The sequence below is a fragment of the Lepus europaeus genome, chromosome 10 (genome assembly GCF_033115175.1).
Source record: "Lepus europaeus isolate LE1 chromosome 10, mLepTim1.pri, whole genome shotgun sequence".
In the NCBI taxonomy this organism is placed as follows: domain Eukaryota; kingdom Metazoa; phylum Chordata; class Mammalia; order Lagomorpha; family Leporidae; genus Lepus; species Lepus europaeus.
In genome coordinates, this window is record NC_084836.1 from 96,885,300 (window position 1) to 96,908,323 (window position 23,024).

General features: G+C 45.7%; 1 protein-coding gene across 2 annotated transcripts in view; it reads right to left on the reverse strand.

The window, feature by feature from the left end:
- ATRN (attractin) overlaps positions 1 to 23,024 on the reverse strand; it is a 169,182-nt gene continuing 146,158 nt past the window's right edge. For both annotated transcript variants that reach the window (XM_062203932.1, XM_062203931.1), the window contains 4 exons: positions 17,844 to 17,922; positions 13,162 to 13,269; positions 6,504 to 6,618; positions 1 to 4,358 (listed from right to left, as the gene is read on the reverse strand). In XM_062203932.1, coding sequence (XP_062059916.1) covers positions 4,234 to 4,358; positions 6,504 to 6,618; positions 13,162 to 13,269; positions 17,844 to 17,922 — 427 coding nt within the window. In that variant the 3' untranslated portion in view covers positions 1 to 4,233. The remainder of the gene's footprint in view (positions 4,359 to 6,503; positions 6,619 to 13,161; positions 13,270 to 17,843; positions 17,923 to 23,024) is intronic.

A 23,024-nucleotide genomic window follows, 5' to 3' on the forward strand; every position in this document is an offset into this window, starting at 1 on the left:
ATCTACTTTTATTTCAGAAGGAAGTTTGTATTATAGGATTTACTTTTGTTTATATACAAGTTCTTCACATTTGTGTTTAAAATGCACAGACCTCCCTATTTCTCTTGTTCCTGCTTAAATTAGCTGTTATTTTACAATACAAAAAATACCAAAAATTGCAGTCCTAAATGTATGTATAACACCCACAATCCCCAGCAATGAAATAGTTTACAATACTTACTCCATATTTACATGAGTGCAATAGATGCTAAATTATACATATTAACAAACTAAGCAGAATCCAAACAAACAAAAAACCAACGGGAAAAAAACAACTGTAAATAACTAAAAAACAGAACATTTCCAGAGCCAGAATTAGTTCAACAAAACAGGCTTCACTAGTGTTTAGAATGTTTGTGCACAAATTCAGTTACTGAAAGTCAATTCCATTATTGCCTTTAGGAGGGAAGGCGCCAGCTCCCCTCTCCCCTCCATAGTGTCTCCCTGCAGGCAGGACAGGGTGGTGGAGTTTGACTCATCACCGGGCAAGGTCTCTGGGCGGGCCTGGCTACCTGGAAACCGTCGCAGTGATCCTTATGGTTGGAGCCGAGTTTGGTCAACGAGGCAAACGGTTCAGATATCTTGGGCAAGCCAGGGCATGCACGCCCCAAGGACAAGGGGCTCCTGCTTCCCTGGTTGTCCTCAGGGTGGGCAATTCTCACGGGGAAAGATCTCCTATGGGTGACAGGAGGGCGAGGACTCAGATTCTGTTAGCGCTGCTTTCTCATCTCAGACACCGCCCTGGTATCCACTGAAGTGCTGGTAACTATTTGTTGAATGAATGAATGAAGCAGAAGGGTCAAAGATGTTCACGACACAATGTCATCACACAAGGAAATAAATCCCCCTCATTCCCAGCACAGCCCATGAAACAGAAGGAGCAAGATGTGCACTGGAAGCTCCAATGTCTCCTTACTTGCCCCGATGTCCCAGTGCCTCTCCGATCTTGCTCATCAGGCCTCGCTCATGGCCAGTCCAGGAGACCCTGTGCTGACAGTCTTCTGTCCAGGGCTGCCTCTCCTCCTGGCTGGCTCCGGGCAGTGTGGGTGCCCTCTCTCCACACCTCCTCTCACTTGCTCAGGTGATCCCCACAGGGAAGCACAAGCTTGTCCCCACCCTGTAGGGAGGGCAGGAGGTGGACAGGAGTCCAAGGATGTGACATCCTCCAGGAGAAATGGGGGCTGTTTATCCACAACCTCGTCTCTCCACTGCTGCCTCAGTTTCAGTATAGTAAACTGTGGTTCTCAGGAACAGTCATTACACGTTCAGACAAAATCTAAAAAAAAAAAAAAAAAAAAAACAAAACAAAACAAAAAAAACGCAAAAAACCCAAAACCCGTAGCCAAGAAAACTCCTTTTTGGAAAGTGTGATTTCCATGAGTTACAGTCTTCAAACAGAAAGACCGAGAACATTTCTCTGGACGAGACCAGTCTTCCCAACACCCAGAGCGCCGTGAGGCTGCCATAAGGATTCCCAATGGATTTTCTGAGCCACAACAGTGACTGAGCCCCGCCGGCTTGCTGGCATCTCCACATGTCCACACGCTGCTCCAACAGGCTCCCGCCGGGCCCTTCGCCTGCTTTCTGATGGGAGAGTCCTATTTCAGGAGTTAGCCGACGGGTACCAGACGCATCCTTCGGCTTTGTTGTTCACAGTTCAGGGCCTGACGAGCGGACTTCTCAGAACTTGGATATCTAGTATATGGCACCAAACCGCTTCAGCTGATGCCCAGGCATTGTTAGGCTTTTACGTTTAATAAAAATACATTAAGATATTTTTCTGTTTTATGTACAGTCCAAATGTCTGAATATCTTGGACACTACTGTAGTTATGTACAAGTGCAAGGTGGATGTTTCCGTGACTACCTTATGTACACGCTCTCCTGGGACACTCAGCGACCAGATGACGGCGCCCTTGGGAACTGGCTCTAAGCTGAGTTTCTCTCATGCCTGCCACTCCATTCCCATGCCCTGGGCTCAGAGGAAGGTGTTTGCTATTGGGTGCAAAAGGGAAGCACGAAGCTATTCCTCCACTGTTGGAGGAGATTTAATTTCATTAGCCTGTCCTTCCTTTTTAAATTTTTTAAAAAATAAACACTATCATTTAAGGGGAAAAAAAGATTCAGGAGCCTGGATGTCATGGTGCTTGTTATTTCAAGGCATGTGAACAGACTTCTTTGGCCAGGGAACAAACTGGCTTTTGAGCAAACAGGAGAAATTTTCCTTGTAGGAGGGCAATCCCCAGTGGCCTCCCTCTTTTTGTCACCAAGAGGCCGTGTGGTAATGACGAGGGTGAAGGACCAGTACACAGCATGCTTTCTGTGGGAGCTGTGTTCTGGGGTAGGCATGTGGGGAGCTCACAACAGGAAGCGGTCTTTTTCTAGAAACGTCTGCTCTTTAATAATGATAAAATGAAAAAGAAGCTATGTGAGAGGGGAGTCCCAAAGTAGAGGTGCTTTGTGCATCAGTGTTTTGTGATTCAACTTCCTCGCCACGTTCTTCCAGGCAGTTCTTCCTAGGAGTAGGGGCAGTCTGGGGGAGGTGATAATTTTCCCTCTCTAGGCCCCACATTTTAAGGTGAAATGCCAATTTTTGCTCCTTTGAGTATTACTCTCTCCAGATTCTCAAACGTGAGCATTTCTGTCCAGAGGGTCATCCAGATAAAGTAATGCCAGAGAAATCCAGGTTTTAGAGCAGGAGAGAGACCTTGGGAGGCTGCTGCTTAATGCCAGAATACAGAGCACCATGAATGGGGAAAACCCAACATCCAGGCAGTGCCCTGGGGGGAAGAGCACCCACTTTTCTTAAATTGCTCATTATCCATTTGTGGAGTTTTCCCTCCTAGTCCATGTTTTCCGTGTGCTTTTCATCCTTTGCATCCCCTGTCCTCCTCACAACCACCACCTGGGTCTGGGAAGGAGGATGGGTGGGCGAGCCCCTCCTCGGGTTCTGCTCCAGGTGCTGACTCCACCCCTTGCCTAAGGAATGACCCACAAGTTCAGAGCAGGCCACGGGAACACAGAGTGGCTCTTTGATCCAGGCATCCCAAGTGCTCAGTCTCTTTCCTGCTCAGAGGAGACACATGTCACCAGAGAGTCCTCTCTTCCGTGGTGCCCAGTTTCAGGCCCACAGGGACATGGTGGGGGCAGGTAGTGTGTGGGGACTGCATCATCTTGACTGTCCTTTTTGACAATATAAACAGGAGCTTTTACAGTTAGCTTATTTCTGCTTTCTTCTCAGTTCCTGCTGCTGCTGCTGCTAGGTCAAATATTCCTTGGGGTGAGAAAATTCTTTCCTGGCTGCAAATCAGATTTTAGAAAAAGAGCAGATTGCCAGTGATAGCTATTTAAATTTTACAAGAATGTAGGAATGCAATTATGTAAAAACTTAGGCTTACTAACTTTCCAATTGCTAGATCTATTTAAAGTCTAGGCACTTAGTGTGTATGTGTATGTGTGTGTGTGTGTGTGTTATAAGAGAGAAAGGGAGCAAGAATCTCAAATGGATTAAGACTAAATTAATCAAGTTGCTACAGAAAACTACACACTACATCTGTTTACATTCTAAGTAACACTGCTGACCTTGACATTTAAAATAGCCCCCTTCTATCTTAGTTTGTTATGATTCCAAAGAGATGGACCATTATTAATTCTCAACTAGAAAAAAGCCACTCTCTGGAAGAGAGATGCCTGTCTAAATCGTGCAAGAATAACTGGCACATCTTTTTTTAAAAAGATAGCAGGCTTCAGATGAAAACAAGTTAATTCACCTGTCCGGTCCTAAAAGACCATGTGCAAGAATAACTGATGATGAAAGTCCACGTGTAAACTCTCCATCTTTCGTTTTTGCACAGTTGAGACAGTCCCGAGAACGGTTTTCCACAAGTGAACCTGAGTGTCATTCCTAGCTCTCTCACCGGCTCTACACTGGCCTCCTCGAGCAACAACTCAGACCATCCCTGGGTCTAGGAACTAAATCAGTTATTTCCTATGCAAAAGTAAAAGGTTAGATGCTGGAACACGGATGGGAGGAACCGTCAAAGGGAGCTTGTAATCATGCAGATGAGCTGGATGCTTCAAGGGTTTCCAGTCTTCCGGCCCGCACCACACAGCGTCTCCCTGCCTGCGCCCTTCCCTGCAGACAGCTGTTGTGTGTCGCGCACACGCGTGCCCGGGACAGTCTCTGGCCCTAGCATCAAATGCAGGTTCCAGGCTGTGCAGGGGGCTGCTGCTTCCGGTTTCTCACTGCTCCTGACTTTTCTTTGTACACTATTGGCATCTGTTGGGAAATGTCCACCAGGGCGCTGGCTACGGCGAGACCTTGGGAGAACCCAAGAGGGAACATATGTTAAAGAGGAGATTGCTTTTGTTTTTAAAAATAACTAAATTTCCTTTTTAGATTCCCATGTTGCCCCACCCACCCACCCCAAAAAAGGTATACAGGAAAAAAGTCTTTAGTTCCACCATGTCCCTCCCACCATCTTCCCTCCTCCACCTCGTCAACCCTTTTAGTACGTTTTATCTGTTCTTTCAGAGTTTATGTGAACACACAGACCCTTCTGCCTTCCTCATTTTCAGCACAACTGTGTAGCTTGCTTTTCAGCAGATCAGGCAAGCCGGGTGCTCTGCCAGGGAGCACACACACGGGACTGCAGGCAGCTCTGGGCACTCAGTCTCCTGCCTGCCTCCAGAAGGGTGCCTAGCCAAAGCACGGGCTTTCCAGTGACGCTCAGAATCATCCCACATCCCACAGTCAGCCTGAGGCACTTTTACAAACAAACAATTCAGGGCAGGCCAGACTTGGGAATGGCCAGGTTCTTTATCTTCCCAGACCATTTGTGAAATGGGGATACTAGCAGCTCAGGGCCAATGAGTCCATGAGTGACTGGACAACAGGAAGTGCCTGTCACCTGAACAGGTCCTAGGACCTTCTACATCCTTCACCCCCACCCTCACCTCTGTAGTCCCATTCTTGTTTTTACATTGGTAAGCAATTAACCTGGCCTCCGTGTGGGAAGGCACGGTTCTGGGGGAGCTGGATTCCTAACCCGTGTGAGAAATGGCCAGCCTAGGTTCAGGGCCTGCCGAGACTGCCCCCTGGAACTGTGCTGGAGAGCTTATTCCTCCACCCTGCTGGGCCTAGCGTGGAGTAGGGGGGATTTGATTTAGTGCCTGGCATGCTGTGTGAATCCATGTCATGGTGTTAGGGCAAAAGCAGAGCCAGGTACCCTGGAGATCCAGAAAACAGCACCATATAAAATAGGGGAGGGGGAGTGGCAAGGACAGCCCCAATGTCGGGGTGGGGCAGGAAAGGCCGCAGCACTGCAAACCTGTCAGTCCTGCATGCTAGCCAGTGCCTTGCCCTAGGCATCGGCCAATGTCGGCTAAGCCAAGCAGACACTGCCTACCCTCCATGGGCAAGGCTGAGGTAGGGTCTTGAGTGTCAGGAATCCCGAAGTGCAAGGAAGACAATAAAACCAGCCTCTCCATGCCCGAGAGGCTCCCTGGTGAGGAAGCACAGGTCCCATCCTGGAAGCTGAGCTGGAGGTCTTCTGAATTGAAGGTGGACTGAGGGGAAGTGGGGCTCAGAGCCTGGACAAGGCTCCTAGGCTTGTGCTTTCCTTAGACTCAAGGTTAATCACCTCAACTGAATCGTGTCACACACACGTTCTCAGAGGCCTCCCTACAAAGCATCTCATGGTTCATCAGGATATTCCCAAAACCACATTCCAGATTTCCCACATGTTCAGAATAAGAGGATTTTATATGAATTATGATTCATGTATCCGGTGGAACAGTGTAAATGACATTGGAGAAAATATAGTAAGCTACAAAAATGTTTATCATAATTATGTGAAAAAATAAAATGAGATGCATCCAGTCATCACTTCCACGAAACTGCTGGCAGGGGGTAGAAAGGAGAGAGCACGACACAAGCAGACTCTAGGGTAGAACTGAGTGGGTCCTTAAAAATGTCCCGTACATTATGGCAACAGTTGCTTGTGCTTTCTATCTAAAACAGGGATAAAAGCCAAAGAAACGCAGCAGGGCTGGAAAGTCTCATTTGCGAGTGACCAGTGCTGAGAAGACAGCTGGGGGAGGAGGGGGAGGAGGGGGACGGGGGACGCGCGGGGCAGGATGAGGACGAGGCAGCAGGAAGGAGCAGGGCAGCCAAAGAGGACTAGAAACATCGACGGCAAAAGAAAGCTGTGGTCAGGGGCCATGGGGAGGCTGAGGGAGCCAGGCCCAGTGAGAAGGGGACATCCCGCCCCCCCAGAAGGGAACAATGACCTCAAGGAAACGGTTTTGGGGATAAAAGTGACAAGAGTGAGTCACCTTGCACTGCCCATGCCCCGAGGCAGCCACTGTTCAGTACGGCCTCTGCCCTCAGTTCTCCATGAGGTGGGATACCCAACACTTAGCTCCTGCAGTCTCCCATGTGCCTGTCATAGATCCTCTACTCACCCGACTGCCCAGGAGGTGGGATCCCACCCAGGCCGCGAGGGAGCCTCACAAACACAGAAAGGACCGCAGCTTTGTTGCCGAAACAGGGCTCTAGTGCAATGGGCTTGGGGACGGTCTGGGGAAGAAAACAAAAAAATTAAGAACAAAGAATTAGCTAGCATGGTGCTTCTTAAGGGTTAACCCAATGCACACAGACACAGTCACTAGTGCTTCTTACAGGGACCATCAGTTTGAGGTAGAGAAACAGATCCATCACAGTCTTGGAGACTGTAACAGTGGCCTGTGACGGTGAGTGGTGCCCCTGAGCACATGGCCGTGGCCTGTTGGCTTCCTCCACGCAGGTTTCCAGGTCTTCCTGCTTAGGGCAGTGCCCGAGTACAAGGAAGCGTCCTCAGCGAGTTGGTGTCTTTGGGCTTTTTCTCTGCACTTTTACTCGGTTGAAATCCCCACTTAGAACTGCATACCGTCACAGGAAGGGCAGCGAGTGTGTGGCGGATCTGGCAGATGGAGACGTCTGCTCGTAATTCAAACCTATTGCGTCTGCCCCTGAGACATGAGGTAGGCTCACTGGCTGTGAGAGCTGTAAAACCCCATGGCCAACCACACAGATCTCTCATCTATTCTTTGGAAACATTTGGCTCTGGTAAATACATGCATGTCTTCATTTTCTGTTGCAGCCTTTGGATGTGATTTGAAAAGATGCCCCAAGTTAGTTCCCTCCCTCTCTCCCTTCTTTTTAGATATTTATTTATTTATTTAGTTAGTTGAAGGGCAGAGTTACAGAGAGAAGCATCTTCCATTTGCTGGTTCACTTCCCAAAGAGCCACAGCGGCCTGGGCTGGACCGGGTTGAAGCCAGGAGCTTCACTGGGGTCTCCCATATCAGTGCAGGGGCCCAAGTACTTGAGCCATCCTCTGCTGCCTTCCCAGGTGCATCATCAGTGAGCTGGATTGGAAGTAGAGCAGCTGGAACATGAACTGGTGTCCATATGGGATGGCAACATCGCAGGCAGTGCTTAACTTGCAATGCCACAATGCTGGTGCCTATATTAATTTCTATTGCTGTGTAACAAATCACTAAACTTAGTTGATTAAAGCAATGCTCATTTATTAGATCACTGTTTTGTAGGTCAGAAGTCCAGGAAAGCTCTATAGGGGTCGCTGCTTAAAGATACAGGCCTATTCATGTCTACAATCAGTTCTAGAAAGTCATTAGCTATTATCTCACAGGGGCCTCACAAGGCTGAAGTTGAATTGTCAGCTGGGGGGGCTCTCAACTGGAGCTTCTGGGGAAGAATCTGCTTCAAACTTATTCAGGGTATTGGCTTCAGAATCCAGGTGCTCGTGGCTGTTGGTCACAGGTCTCTACCTCCTTGCCAGCTGTCAGTCAGGGGCCATTCCTTTTCTCTTAGAGGCCACCTGCATTCCTTCTCATGTGGCCCCAGCTGTCTTCAAACCAGTGATGATGCACCACATCTTTCTCATGCTTCAGATCTCTCCAGTTTCCTCTTCTGCTGCCACCCAGAGGAACTCTGCAGCGTAAGGTCAGTTCCCTTGGGACTCTCATTACAGCTCAGTACTACAGTAAGCAGTACCTACATGATGGGTCAGCAATCTTGGGGATGACCTTTAGAATTCAGCCTACCATATCCACAAATATATGGTCAATTCCTCTATTTGATTGAAGACAGTCACTTCCAGTACTCACAGGGGAAGTGACTAGATGGGTGAAGTGGCAGATGTGGGGAAATCGGTTATGAGGCAATGGCAAAAATCCAGATGTGGACAGCAGTGGCTGGGAAATGTTACTGAAAACAGAGTCAGGAAGATTCACTGACAGACTGGCCATCCAGTGAAAGAGCAAGGACAAGAGCAAGTCAAGGACCACCCCAGGATTTTCGTCTGAGCAACTAGAATGATGGAGGTGATCCCTGTTCTGAGTGGGGGATGATAGGCCAGAGGTGCAGGTATGGGAAATAAACATTCAGAGCTCAGTTTGGACAAATTAGGTTGAAGATGCTTGTTTCAACATCCAGGTGGGGACAGAGATCAGCCTTGGATGTATGAGTCAGGATCCGATGGGAGAGGATCATGGTGTTGAAATCCATGATGCAGGGGGCTGGCGCTGTGGCTCACTTGGTTAATCCTCTGCCTGCGGCGCTGGCATCCCATATGGGTGCAGGGTTCTAGTCCCAATTGCTCCTCTTCCAGTCTAGCTCTCTGATGTGGCCCGGGGAGGGCAGTGGAGGATGGCCCAAGTGCTTGGGCTCCTGCACCCACATGGGAGACCAGGAAGAGACACCTGGCTCCTGGCTTCGGATCAGTGCAGCGCTGGCCGTAGCGGCCATTTGGGGAGTGAACCAATGGAAGGAAGACCTTTCTCTCTGTCTCTCACTGTCTATAACTCTACCTGTAAAAAGAAAAAAAAATCCATGATGGAGATCACCAGAGAGTGGCTATAAGACACAAGAAGAGGCTGAAGGCTGAGCCTCGGGCGCACCACTGTGAAAAGAAGTTGTGGAGATGCAGAGGATAAAGCAAAGACCACCGAACAAGGACACTCAGAAGGCAAGTGCATGTGTGCTGGAAGGAAAGTAAGAAGGTATTTTATTTTTTAAATATTTATTTATTTGAAAGAGTTAAGAGAGGGGGAGAGACCGAGAAAGAGACCTTCCATCCACTGGTTCATTCCCCAAATGGCCACAACAGCTAGGGCTGAGCTAGGCTGAAGCCAAGAGCCTGGAATTCAATCTGGGTCTTCCACATGAGTGGCAGGGGCCAAGGACTTGAACCTTCCTCTACTGCTTTCCAGAGCACATTAGCAGGGAGCTGGGACTTGAAATGGTACCCATATGGGATGCTGGTGTTGAAGGAAGCAGCTTAACCCACTGCACCACAACACCGACCCTGAGAAGGTACTTTCAGGAGTAACTGTGTGACACTGTTGACACACACAATGTTATTGAATACTTTATCAAGACAATGTTTAGATTTATGTACATGTTTACAGTTTTATATATTCACTATTCCTCCTTCCATCTTAGTCCATCCTCCTAGGGTAATTTTCCTTATTTCTAGCACATTATTTAGACATTTCTTTTGTATAGTTCTATTGGTAGAAAATTCTCAGGCTTTTTTTTAAGTTGTAGGTAGCTTTATCCTTATTCTTGGAGTCTGCTCGCTGGGCACACTATTACAGGCTGGCAGCTCTCCTCTTTCAGTACTTTGAAGACATTCTTCTATTCTCTTTTGGCTTCTGATGTTACCAATGAGAAGACAGCTATTTGTCATTCCTTTGTAAGTGATCTTTTCACAATTGAAAAAAATCGTAAAAATACATGTAAAATTTATCATCTTAACCACTTTTAAGTGAATGGTTCAGTGGCACCAAGTCCTTTCACATTGCTGTATAGGCATCATTACCATCCATCTCTAGAACTATTTCATCTTACAAAACTGAAACACCAACTCCCTCCTCTCCCCTCCCCAGCCCATGACAAGCAGCATCCTTTTGTATGTCTCTGACAGACTACTATATATAACTATTCTAGGCATCTAATAAGTGGACTCACAATTTCTCTAAAAAAGAATCACAAATGGGTTATTTTTCTTAGCATAACATCCTCAAGGTTGATCCATGTGTGGCACATGTCAAGAATTTTCCTCCTGAGGCTGGTGTTGTGGTGTAGTAGGTTAAGCTGCCATAAGCAATAATGATGAGAGCTGGTTCAAGTCCCAGCTGTTCCTCTCCCCATCCAGCTCCCTGCTGATGTGCGGGGGGAAAGCAGTGGAAGATGGCCCAGGCACCTGGGTTCCTGCCATCCACAGGGGAGACTCAGATGAAGCTTCTGGCTCTGGCCCAACATTATGGCCATTTGGGGAGTGAACCAGGGAATAGAAGATCTCCTTGTCTCTCTCCTTCTCTCTGTAACTGCCTTTCAAATAAATAAATAAATCTTTTTAAAAAATAATTTTCTTCCTTTTTAAGACTAACATTTCATTTTATGTGTATACCACATTTGTGTATACATTTATTCATTGATAGACACTTGGATTACTTCCAGGTTTTGGCTACTGTGAATAATGCTCCATGCACATTAGCATACAAACATCTCTTTGAGACTCTGCTTTCAATTCTTTTGGGAACACTCAGAACCAGAGCTGCTAGATCATACAGTAATTCTGTTTTTAATTTTTAAGCAATAGCAACATTGTTTTCCACAGTGGCTGTATCATTTTAAAGATTTATTTGTTTGAAAGGCGGGGGGGGGGGGGGAGAGGGAGGGAGGGAGGGAGGGAGGGAGGGAGAGATTCATCTGCTGATTCACTCCCCAGATGGCTGCAACAGTTGGGGCTGTCCAGGCCAAAGCCAGGAGCCTGAAACTCCATTTGCGTCTCCCACATGGGTGCCAGGGACCTAAGCACTTGAGCCATCTTCTGCAGCCTTCCCAGATACATTAGCAAGGACCCAGCTGGAAAGAGGAACAGTGAGGACTCAAACTGGCACTCTAGTATGTGATGCGGTCTCTCTGTGCCACAGTGCTGGCCCCTGCTGCATCATTTTACTTTTCCATCAACTGTGTAAAAGGCTTCCAATCTGTCACATTGAAGGGGATCCTTCTTTCCCCTCTGGCTCATTTTAAGATATTTTATTTGCCTTTGGAATTTTGCAGTTTAACTATGATTAATCCAACTGTAGTTTTCTTGTCTTCCTGCCTTCCATCTTCCTTTCTTTCTTTAATCCTCTGTGTATGAACAGATCTGCATACTCACGTCTTCTATCAGTTCTGGAAACTTCTTGGCTACTTTCTCTTTCAAAATTGCTTCCCCTCATTTGTTCAGGCACTCTGAAAATACATATATTGGGTCTCTAATTCCATCCTCTATCATATTTTCCATTTTCTTGTCTCTCTGTATTGCATTCTGTGTAGTTTTTTTAAGATTCATGTTCCAGTTCATAAATTCACTCCTCATTTGTCTCATTTGTGTTTGACATACTGGGTAGTATGTAAAATGATATATTTATTTATTTTAAAAGTGTCATTTGCTATGTCTTTCATTCCCTGATGTTCGTCTGGTTCCTTTTCACATCTGCGTGATCACTCTGGACTCTCATAGCTTCTTCAGCTTTATGATTCTTTTATTTTTTTATTTTTTTGACAGGCAGAGTTAGAGAGAGAGAGAGAGAGACAGAGAGAAAGGTCTTCCTTCTGTTGGTTCACCCCCCAAACGGCTGCGACGGCCAGCGCTGCACTGATCCGAAGCTAGGAGCCAGGTGCTTCCTCCTGGTCTCCCATGCGGGTGCAGGGCCCAAGCACCTGGACCATCCTCCACTGTACTCCCGGGCCACATCAGAGAGCTGGACTGGAAGAGGAGCAACCGGGATAGAATCCAGCGCCCTGACCGGGACTAGAATGCGGGGTGCTGGTGCCACAGGCAGAGGATTAGCCTAGTGAGCCGCGGTGCTGGCCTATTTTTTAAATTTTTTTTTTTTTAAGATTTATTTTCTGAAACAATTACAGAGAGAGAGGGTGCGAGCGAGTGAGCGAGAGAGCGCCCGAGAGAGACAGAAATTTTCCATCTGCTGGTTCACTCCCCAGATGGCTGCAACTTCCAGGCTCCTGAAGCCAGGAGCCAAGAGCTTCATCTGGGTCTCCCACATGGGTGGCAGGGGCCAAGCACCTGGGCCATCTTTTGCTGCTTTTCCCAGGCCATTAGCAGGGAGCCAGAAGAGAAGCAAAGCAGCCAGAAGAGGAACCGGCACCCATATGGGCTGCTGCTATTGCAGGCAGTGGCTTTATCTGCTATGCCACAATGCCAGCGCCAGTTCTTTTATTTCTTTAAGCATCTCATGCACAGCTGTATTCTTGAGTGTCAACACCAACACCCGAAGTCCTCCATCAAACCACCACATATTGTTTCTGCTGCTCTTGCTCAGGGTGGTTTGCCTTTTCCTGATCTTGGGGAGCTCTAATTGCTGGATCCTGACCTGTGGGAATCGTACAGGGCTGAACAGGGGGATTTTTCCTACAGGGAGGACTGACATCTATTTCAGCTGCAGGTTGTGGTATGTGGCCAATCTGGGACCACTTTAGATAACTCATGGTTTGTTCCTTTTGTGGGGAAGGGGAATAGAGCCTGGGGCTCTGACTTACTTTATGAACTCAGTAATGCTTTCAGAAGTATATTTTGATCAGGGCATACATACATTGTTTCCTGAATATCTGAAATATTTCATCATTTTGCCAAAGAGAAAACCTTATCATTTTCTTCATCGTTTGGGGAGTGGTGTCAGAAATATCTATTTTCCACAGAATACACACTCCTACCTTTATACTCCCCTCAATAAGATGCTATTAAAAAAAAACAACAAATTAACAATGGCTACACTTATTTACAATTTTTAAAGTAGTCATATTATACGACAGAATAATTAAAAGAATATCAGACAAATCATTTATATTTTAAAATCCCCTGAATATAAAGCTGCTCAATGACATGGATCAAAGACTGGAAAGCAAAAGCAAATGAACACCCGGCAGCTTCCGTGTTTTAGCGTATTGTTGAAAGGAGGGAAGAAACAGGAGGTAACAGAGGAAGGCTCTCGCACGCTCTGGTTTCTCAGACTCAGAAGCCTGGGACACGAGTCACACTCTCACCTTTATACTGCCCCCAATAAGATCAGGAGGCTCCTCATCTATTTCCAAGGCGACGTTTACGGAGGCAAAGGGACGGCTGGCCATCTGCTGCATCTCTCGTAGGAGTTGCTGGTGAGTAACACAGTGAGCAATAATACAATCAGAACTGAGGGAGACTGGGTGAGTCAACACTTCAAAGAAAATCAAGTCCAAAATGACACTTGTGTGATGGCCAGAACACAGAAGGAACTTTAAATTTTGTTGGAAATGAGAGGAACTGAGAGAAATCCTCACTTCCAAAGGCAGTGCTAACTAGAAACCCAAATAAACCGCAAGGCAGCACCGGGACAGCAAGGGCTCTAGATTTAGGAAGGCTTGAAAGTGAATCCTGCTCCAGCCATGTGACCTTCTCAAAGGTGTCTGAAGTCTCTGTGCTTCAGCTGCTTCCTCTCTGAGATGGGTTCTGATGCCATCAGATTGTCATAGGGATCACATGAGATGATACGGCCCCATGGTGAATGGGTATTCAAAGACCTTTTGGGCTGGCTGTTGAAGCTCCAAGGCTATGTAACAGGGAATAAATGGCCTTTCCTCAGACTACCTCCTTGGAATGCTGTAGGAGACAGGGTTTGGGCAGGAATAATCGACGCTGTTCTAGAATGGCACTTTTATGAAACATTTTCTTAAAATATCAGTTAACAGTCCTTCATTTCATAAAGCTGTTGGTTCATTTACTCAACAAATCCATGCAGCAACCCTAGATGGGGTTCTGTGCTACTGTAAGTGCTGGGGTTACACGAAGACGGTTCCTACCCTTCTCTAGTTCTTTATGGACAGGGCAGGAGACAATATGTATAAAAGCACTTAAAAGGCTAAACAGTGTCACTGGTGCTGTTACTGTTACTGTAACATCAAACAGTTTCTTCTGTAACTCTGAGGGGGAATATTTCACAATTGACATTTCAGAAATGTTGAAATACATTCTCAATGGTCAGGTCCGCAGTTACAGGGAAGTCCCAAATTATAAAGGCAAAAAGCTTACATCATTGGCTGATCAACTGCACAACAGGCATACTTTTTAGCAAATCTTTATTCTACAGGGGGTTCACCTCCTTATATTCTATTTAAGTTGCAAATTATTTTCTAATTAGTTGTTTGTGTCCTGTGTCACTCATTCATTAATTCTGAAACACTTAATTTTTATGCAGGCAAATCTCGATTATATCTCAATAGCCTTAAATAGTAATTTTCTTCTTCCCAATAGTAACAAAATTAATTTCTCTTCCTTTTTGTGCACAGCCAAGAACCTCTTGAACAAAGTCAAGTGAAGTCAAGCAACTGGGTACTACATGATGACTGGGAAATCAGCTGTGAAGGGTGAAGACCCTTAGTAGCTTCAGGAGGTTGCAGAAGTTACTCAGCCTCCCTCAGCCTCAGCTCCCTCATCTGGAAAACACAGCCGGGTTAGCAGGGTTGGTATCAGGATTAAATTAATTAGTCAATGTAAAACCATTCAGAAAGGTGCCTGGAACTCAGAGATGTTCAAACGTCAGCTATGATAATAATTCTGCTGGTGTGCTCTCATCATGAGTGATGCTGACCATCTCCATTGTTCACAGTGCTAAAAAAGTATTTTTGAGTTCAATAAAAGTTTTGTTTTTAAATTAGAAATAGCTGTTGAATTTTAATATGTGAATAGTGGGTATTAGGCCTCTACCAAGAAGTTAGGTGCCATATTTAATGCAATGATAGGATGTACTCTAATAGGCTTTCTGATTTATCTTCTTATATTGGCAATCTGAGGGCTGTTCATACATGATTATTTTCTGATGCCAGGTCACAGTATCAGGATTTTTTTTTTAAGATTTATTTATTGATTTAAAAGGCAGAGTTAGGGAGAGGGAGAAAGAGAGAGAGAGAAAGAGAGAGCGAGCTGAATCTTCCATCTGTTGGTTCACTCCCTAGATGGCTTCAACAGCCAAGGCTGGGCCAGGGTAGAGCCAGGAGCTTCTTCTGGATCTCCTACATGGGTGCAGAGGCCCAAGCACTTGGGCCATCTTCTGCTGTTCTCCCAGGCCATTATCAGGGGGCCAGATCAGAAGTGGAGCAGTGGGGACATGAACTGGTACCCATATGGGATGCCAGTGTCTCAGGTGGTGGTTTAACTTGCTATGCCACAGTGCCAGCCCCAGTATCAGGATTCCTATGCATAAAGTAGATTAGGAATCTTTTAAGCTTTTCACCTTTTCCTTTGCTCTGAAAAAGTTTATAGGTTTTTTTTTTTAATTTTTTTAATTTTTTTTTATTTTTGACAGGCAGAGTGGACAGTGAGAGAGAGACAGAGAGAAAGGTCTTCCTTTTGCCGTTGGTTCACCCTCCAATGGCCGCTGCGGTAGCGCGCTGCGGCCGGCGCACCGCGCTGATCCGATGGCAGGAGCCAGGTGCTTCTCCTGGTCTCCCATGGGGTGCAGGGCCCAAGGACTTGGGCCATCCTCCACTGCACTCCCTGGCCACAGCAGAGAGCTGGCCTGGAAGAGGGGCAACCGGGACAGGATCGGTGCCCCGACCGGGACTAGAACCCGGTGTGCCAGCGCTGCTAGGCGGAGGATTAGCCTATTGAGCCGCGGCGCCGGCTAGTTTATAGGTTTTGAAATAGATAATTCTCAAAAACATCCTGGGGCTGGTGCTGTGGCATAGCGGGTTAAGCCACACCTGCAGTGCTGGCATCTCATATGGGCACCAGTTCGAGTCCCAGCTCCTCCACTTCCAATCCAGCTCTCTGCTATGGCCTGGGAAAGCAGTAGAAGATGGCCCAAGTGCTTGGTCCCCTGCACCTGCATGGGAGACCGGAGGAAGCTCCTGGCTCCTGGCTTCAGACTGGCATAGCTCCAGCTATTATGGCCAATTGGGAGTGAACCAGAGGATGGAAGACCTCTCTCTATGCCTTTCTTTCTCTCTCTGTGTAACTCTGACTTTTAAACAAATAAATAAATACATTTTTAAAAAAAGCAAGTTACTAAAAAAAAAAAAAAAATCCCACGGGATGAATGCTGTCATTAGCCCCATAAGCTCATCTCAGTACTGAAATTCCTGGGTCTCAAGCTTTTCTTTTCTTTTTTATTTATTTATTTATTTATTTATTGACAGGAAGAGTGGACAGTGAGAGAGAGAGACAGAGAGAAAGGTCTTCCTTTGCCATTGGTTCACTCTCCAATGGCCGCCGCACTGCAGCCGGCACACCGCGCTGATCCGAAGCCAGGAGCCAGGTGCTTCTCCTGGTCTCCCATGGGGTGCAGGGCCCAAGCACTTGGGCCATCCTCCACTGCACTCCCGGGCCACAGCAGAGAGCTGGCCTGGAAGAGGGGCAACCGGGACAGAATCCGGTACTCTAACTGGGACTAGAACCCAGTGTGCCGGTGCCGCAAGGCGGAGGATTAGCCTATTGAGCCGCAGTGCCGGCCGTCAAGCTTTTCTTAAAAGAGAGTAACACTGAATAGTTTTCAGTTCCTTTTCTGGTTACGGGTTTATTGTGGCTTTCTACTTCTTTCTTACTTCATTTTGATAACTATATGTATTTCTCTCAACATCTTATAATTCGCTGGGATTATAAAATGTATCGGTAACAAAGCTCTTTAAAAAACCCTCTGAGGCTGGCATTGTGAGTGGAAGACCTCTCTCTGTTTCTAACTCTTTCAAATAAAATAAATCTTAAAAAAACCCTCTAAGTATGTTATCCTTTGAATTTTAAAAATAATTACCAAGAGAATACAACATTTCCTTTCTGATAACATCCTCCTTACAGGCATCAGAAAAGCGGCTGTTGTGGTCCATGGGAACAGGCTGGTACCCTGGAGCCTTGCTTAGCCCTCACAGACACAGATGTTCTACAAATAGTGCTGACAGCTTGTGAGCTGCAATTTTACTCTCATCCTCTTCTAAATTTCATCCCATTCTCTCCTAAATTTCACGTATAAATTTTTATGTAGAAAAAGGATTGAGTAGTTACAGAAAACCAAGAAAAGCATCCAAGGCTAGATCTTAAATGTCTGAAACTTCCATTAACAACAATGCAGCAAACACGATGGCCAAAAGAAAGGCAGTCATGATGGGAGTGAATGCTGCAATACTGTTTTTGCTGGAATTTTAAAACCAAGCTTATTTATTTGAATTTCTCAATTGTAAATATTTGCTTGACTTACTTCTTTTGGAAACGAGCTCTGTAAACAATTCAAGACTTGTTAAAATATAAAACAAAGATGAAAACTTACACACAATTACATTTCCTTGAGTAGTGAAAATGTGTGAGATGCTTACATGGCTAACTTCACTCTCATTCTTATGAAAAGGTCTGGTGAAGGCCATGCCAAATGAAATGGTGACCGTGGCCACAACAGTAAGCCCTCAGATTTCCTAGCTGAGTCAAGGGCACCAGGATCTGGTAGGAAGGGGGTAAAACTGTCATCATGAAGTCAACACTACAGTTTTCTTTTAGAAAGGTCAAACGTTGTGGTGCGTAATTAATTCCACTTTAGAGAACACAAATCGAAGTCTACTGACCATATGTTTGTAGATCCAGACACTGCAGAAGGAGAGCATTCTTACTGCGGCAATGTCTTTAGTAAGTAGTTAATACTGACTTGCTTGAGTGACAAAGAGGGGAAATGCTCTTACAGGGATCTCAGACTATAGTCACTGGAGCTTACCTCTCTACGCCTGGAGGCCCAACAGCTCTGTTTGATCTTCCAAACCACAGCAGCCACCAGGAGCAAAGAGAGGAAACAGCTGTGAGGAAGCAAAGTACTGAGTTAGCATCCCAGGCCTCAGAATCAGCACCACCTTCGTCCGCACCTCAGGACAGGCAGCAAAGCAATCCTGATATCCCAGTCCTTTCGGATGTTTCCTCACAACAATGTCGCGGTTCACAGGAAGCAAAGTGTGACAAGCCTTCAGTGAGCTGAGCTGCCTGTGTTACCCTGTGGACAGCACTGTTCCAGCAGGCATCAGAGAAGCCCTGATCTCCTACTGGCCCTTCACCAGAATAGCCCATGTGGCTTATTCCAAGTAAGAAAAATAATTCTAAGAAAATTACAACCACTAACAAGCATATCAGTTAATCAAATTAGCTAACATTTACTGGCCAATTCCAAAAGAATGAGAAAAAAACATTTTTTTTTTTGACAGGCTGAGTGGATAGTGAGAGAGAGACAGAGAGAAAGGTCTTCCTTTTTGTCGTTGGTTCACCCTCCAATGGCCGCTGCGGCCGGTGCACCGTGCTGATCCGAAGCCAGGAGCCAGGCACTTCTCCCGGTCTCCCATGCAGGTGCAGGGCCCAAGCACTTGGGCCATCCTCCACTGCACTCCCGGGCCACAGCAGAGAGCTGGCCTGGAAGAGGGGCAACCGGGATAGAATCCGGTGCCCCAACCGGGACTAGAACCTGGTGTGCCGGCGCCGCAAGGCAGTGGATTAGCCTGTTAAGCCACAGCGCCGACCAAGAATGAGAAAATTTACTTATTAAAATATCAATCAGTTTTTCGTAGGGAAGAGGTAAACAAAGGAAACAGAAGAAACTTATGTGTATGGCTAATATATATTTAATGGTACTTTTGTAAACTACATTTTTAAAAACAAAACATATTTAAGATGCAAATATAAGCCAACAATTTTCTTGAAAATATTAGGAACTGCAAATGATTTCAATGTTCATTTATCTGTAAAACAGGCACTGAGTGGTTTTTAAAGTCCACACAGCAGACTCATAGAATGACAAATGCTCTAAACAGCACTCTGACCTCAGAATCAGTCCTTAAGTCATTCTGGTCTGGCTGAAAAGCCCATGAGAGCATTTAAAGAATAGAAAGCCTACACACTGTGGCACCAAAAAACAATGTCCTACATGAAGAATCTCTGTGAGTGAGACCCCAGGAGAAAGGGGCCATAAAAGAAGGATGTACTTCTCTCTGAATAGAGGAGAGAACTTCCACTTTGCTTATGGCCTTGTCTAAATACTGATGGAGACTGTGGACTCACAGGCTTCCATAGCCTTGGCAGCTCATATCAAGAGCCTTGGGTGATCACTGACATCATACATAAGAGTGTTAACTGTTAAATTAACAGCAGGAGTCACTGTATACTTACTCCCCATGCAGGACCTCTGTCCTTAATGAGTTCTATGAGAACTGTAAAACTTGTTTTCAAACAGTTTTTCTAATTTTGTGTGTATGTGTGGGTGCAAATTGTTGAAATCTTTACTTAGTATAGAGTTAGTCTTTAGTATATAAAGTTAATTAAAAACAAATCTTAATGGAGAATGGGATGGGAGAGGGAATAGGAGGTAGGATGGGAGTAGGGGTGGGAGGGTGGGTATGGGGGGAGGAACCACTATATTCCTAAAGTTGTACTTATGAAATCTGTAGTCATTAAATAGAAGGTTTCTTTGGAAAAAAATAAAAACAATTTTCAACACACACACACTCACACAAGCTACTGTGGGCACAAAGAGAAAGCTTAAAAGGAAGAACAAGTTGAACAAACCTCTTAGGTAAGTGCTATAAATAATTAAGACCTAGCATTTATATTCATTAACTTGTAAAATGGGCTGCCACAGAGTATTTTTCAGAGAGTGGCATGCAGACAAAAGGTTCTCTGCTCTGTGCCATCAGGCACCTGCCTGCAAGCTCTGCCTTCACAGGATGAAGTCAACCTCCTGAATGGCACCTCAAGGCACCCAGGTGCTGACACCAAGACAGCCCTCATAGCTGGCTGGAAAAGGCATTATTAAGATGCTGGGAAGACTAAATTCCCTTTCACAAAGTGAAGGCTCCAGGCTCCTGCAGAAGCCTTCAAGAAGTACAAGGGTATAGATCCCTGAAAGGCCCAAGGATCATCATCACTCAGTGGAAAATTTTCAATTCCTACCCTGTCTGGGCCTCTCTGCTGTCCCTTCATGACAGTCTACATGGTTTTTTAATTGCTACGTTATTGGGCCAGGACCTGCTCCAGGATCATGTAACTCATCAATGAACAGAACAAAGAGCACTGTTCTCATGGAGTTCACATGGCAGCAGACGGAGACAAACAGTAAGCAATATAAGAATCACAGGATGGAGGCTGTCAGGAGATGGGACGTGCTACAGCAATAAATATGCAAGGAGCAGGAGGGGCGTTGGTGAAGCTGCAGCTTGGGACACCCGCATTCTATACCAGAGTGCTGGTTCGAGTTGCAGCTGCTCCACTTCTGAGCCATGTCGCTGCTACTGCACCTGAAAAGGCAAAAGATGATGGCCCAAGTACTTGGGTCTCTGCCACCCATGTGGGAGGCTTGAATGGAGTTTGGGACGCCTGGCTTCAGCTTGGCCCAGCCCTGGCAATTGCAGGCATTTAGGGAGTGAACCAGTGGATAAAAGACCTCTCTCTCTTTCTGTTGCTATGCCTTTCCAGTAGAAGATAAACAAACACTAAAAAACAAAAACAAAAAAACAAAGTTGAGATGGAACACTGGCCCGTAAGTGCCTGCAGCTCATGAGAGCAGGATGGTCAGAATGGGTGGGCCTTCCTTCCTGAGAAGCAACATTTGAGCATGAATTTGGAGGGATGTGTGGTGTGGCTCATGAACTTCTACAGAAATACACTCGGGGCCGGCACTGCGGCGCAGCGAGTTAACGCCCTGGCCTGAAGCGCTGGCATCCCATATGGGCACTGGTTCAAGACCCGGTTATTCGACTTCCAATCCAGCTCTCTTCTATGGCCTGGGAAAGCAGGAGAAGATGGCCCAAGTCCTTGGGCTCCCCTGCACCCACGTGGGAGACCTGGAAGAAGCTCCTGGCTCCTGGCTTTGGACTGGCGCAGCTCTGGCCATTGCAGCCAATTGGGGAGTGAACCATCGGATGGAAGACCTCTCTCTCTCTGCCTCTCCTCTCTCTGTGTAACTGACTTTCAAATAAATAAATAAACCTTAAAAAAAAAAAAAGAAATACACTCAACAAAAGGGTCAGTACAAAGCATGAGGCAAGGATGTACCTGGGATGGCTCAAAGAACCTCAGGGGCCAGCTTGGATGTGGTGGACTGAATTAGGCAGAAAGGTAGGGCCGGGGTGGAGGGCAGACCATGTGGGACCCTGCAGGCATTACAAAGGCACTGGGACAAAGAGCCAGTGTAGGTTCTTTAGCAAAGAAGTGTCATGGTTTAATTTATGCTGAGAAGATCATATAGTGGCAACAGCAGATCCAAGTGGACCAGTAGTCTAGGTTAGAGATGATGGTGACTCTACCCAGGATGGTAGTAGCAGGGTGTGAAAAGTACTTTGGAATTTGGATGTAATTTTTAGAAAGATTTATTTTATTTTATTTATTTGAAAGGCAGAGAGAGGGAGAGACAGAGAGAGAAAGTGATCTTCATCCACTGATTTACTCCTTAAATGGCCACAATGGCTGGGGCTGAGTCAAGCTGAAGCCAGGAGCCAGGAACTCTGGGTTTCCTATGAGTATGGCAGGGGCCCAAGTGCTTGAGCCATCTTTCACTGACTTTAGCCTTAGCAGGCAGCTGGATAGTTAAATAAAGCAGATGGGACTGGAACCAGCACTCAGATACAGGATTTCAGTATCATAAGTGGCTGCTTAACCTGCTGGGCCACACGCTGGCCCAGAATCTGGATATGATTTGAAGGTATAGACAAGAGGAATTCCTGATGGAGTGGATACAGGGTATGGAAGCAGAGCAGTTGGAGTTTTTGGCTTGCGGGCCTTGCCATCAACCCAGAAGGGGAAAGTTCTGGTGTAGATCAGAATTCCATAGTTTTTCATAATTCACATTTCCCACAAGTTTTTGAAGACCCCCTATCTATGGTATTTCAATTCATAAATCTGGATGGGGTCACCTAAGGAGTGAAAAGAGAGGAGATTATTCAGGGTTGGGGGTGGGGTGGGCCCCCCAACACTGAGATGTTGGGTAAAAAGGAAGAACCAGTAAAAGAGTCTGAGGATAACTTTCTCAGTGTTGGTTTCCAATAATAATCCTGCTTTTTGTTATTTTTATTCTAATAAACACTGGGAGAGTAGAGAAACAAGTAGGCTCATTCCTGCTACAGGAGTATAAACTCATGCAACTTAGTTCTGAATGGCTCTTTGGCTATGTCTTTGCATTCTGATATGACAATCAGAGGATAAAAAACTATCCCAGGAAGATATTCACTGAAAAATGCACAGATATATGCAATAAAATATCGGGAACAATCTAAGAGCTGGTCAAAAAGGAATGGCTAAACAAAATATGGTACATTTTAAAGTTTTACAATGAATGTAAATGACTTTTGGTAATTTATTGTATAAGAATTCTTGTTTTCATGTTGATTTTCTACTTTAAAAAGTCTTAGTGAAGAGTTAATATTTTTGCTTTAAAATACTTACTAGTTTATTAGCATTTTTATTATGCCTTCTTATGTTTCTCCTGTAAATCTTTTCCCTTTGCACACAAGAGGAGCTTCTAGATTGTTGGTAATAATACTATGTCTCTTGTTCTGGGTAGTGATTACATGAATGTATTCAACTTGTGACAGTTCATGGAGGGAGGTACTTGGCATTTGTGAAAGTTTCTGTAACTTTAAATTATACTTCAATATAATTTTTTAAACAGAGAAAATAGATTCCATATAATTGTAATAGCATTAACCTTCTCAATATTAATGTGACTTCTAAATTCTTTTTCTTAGTGATTTATCTATTTATTTGAAAGTCAGAGTTACACAGAGAAAGAGGCAGAGAGAGAGAGAGAGAGAGAGAGAGAGGTCTTCCATCCGATGGTTCACTCCCCAACTGGCCACAACGGCCAGAACTGCACCAATTTGAAGCCAAGAGCCAGGAGCTTCTTGTGGGTCTCCCACGTGGGTGC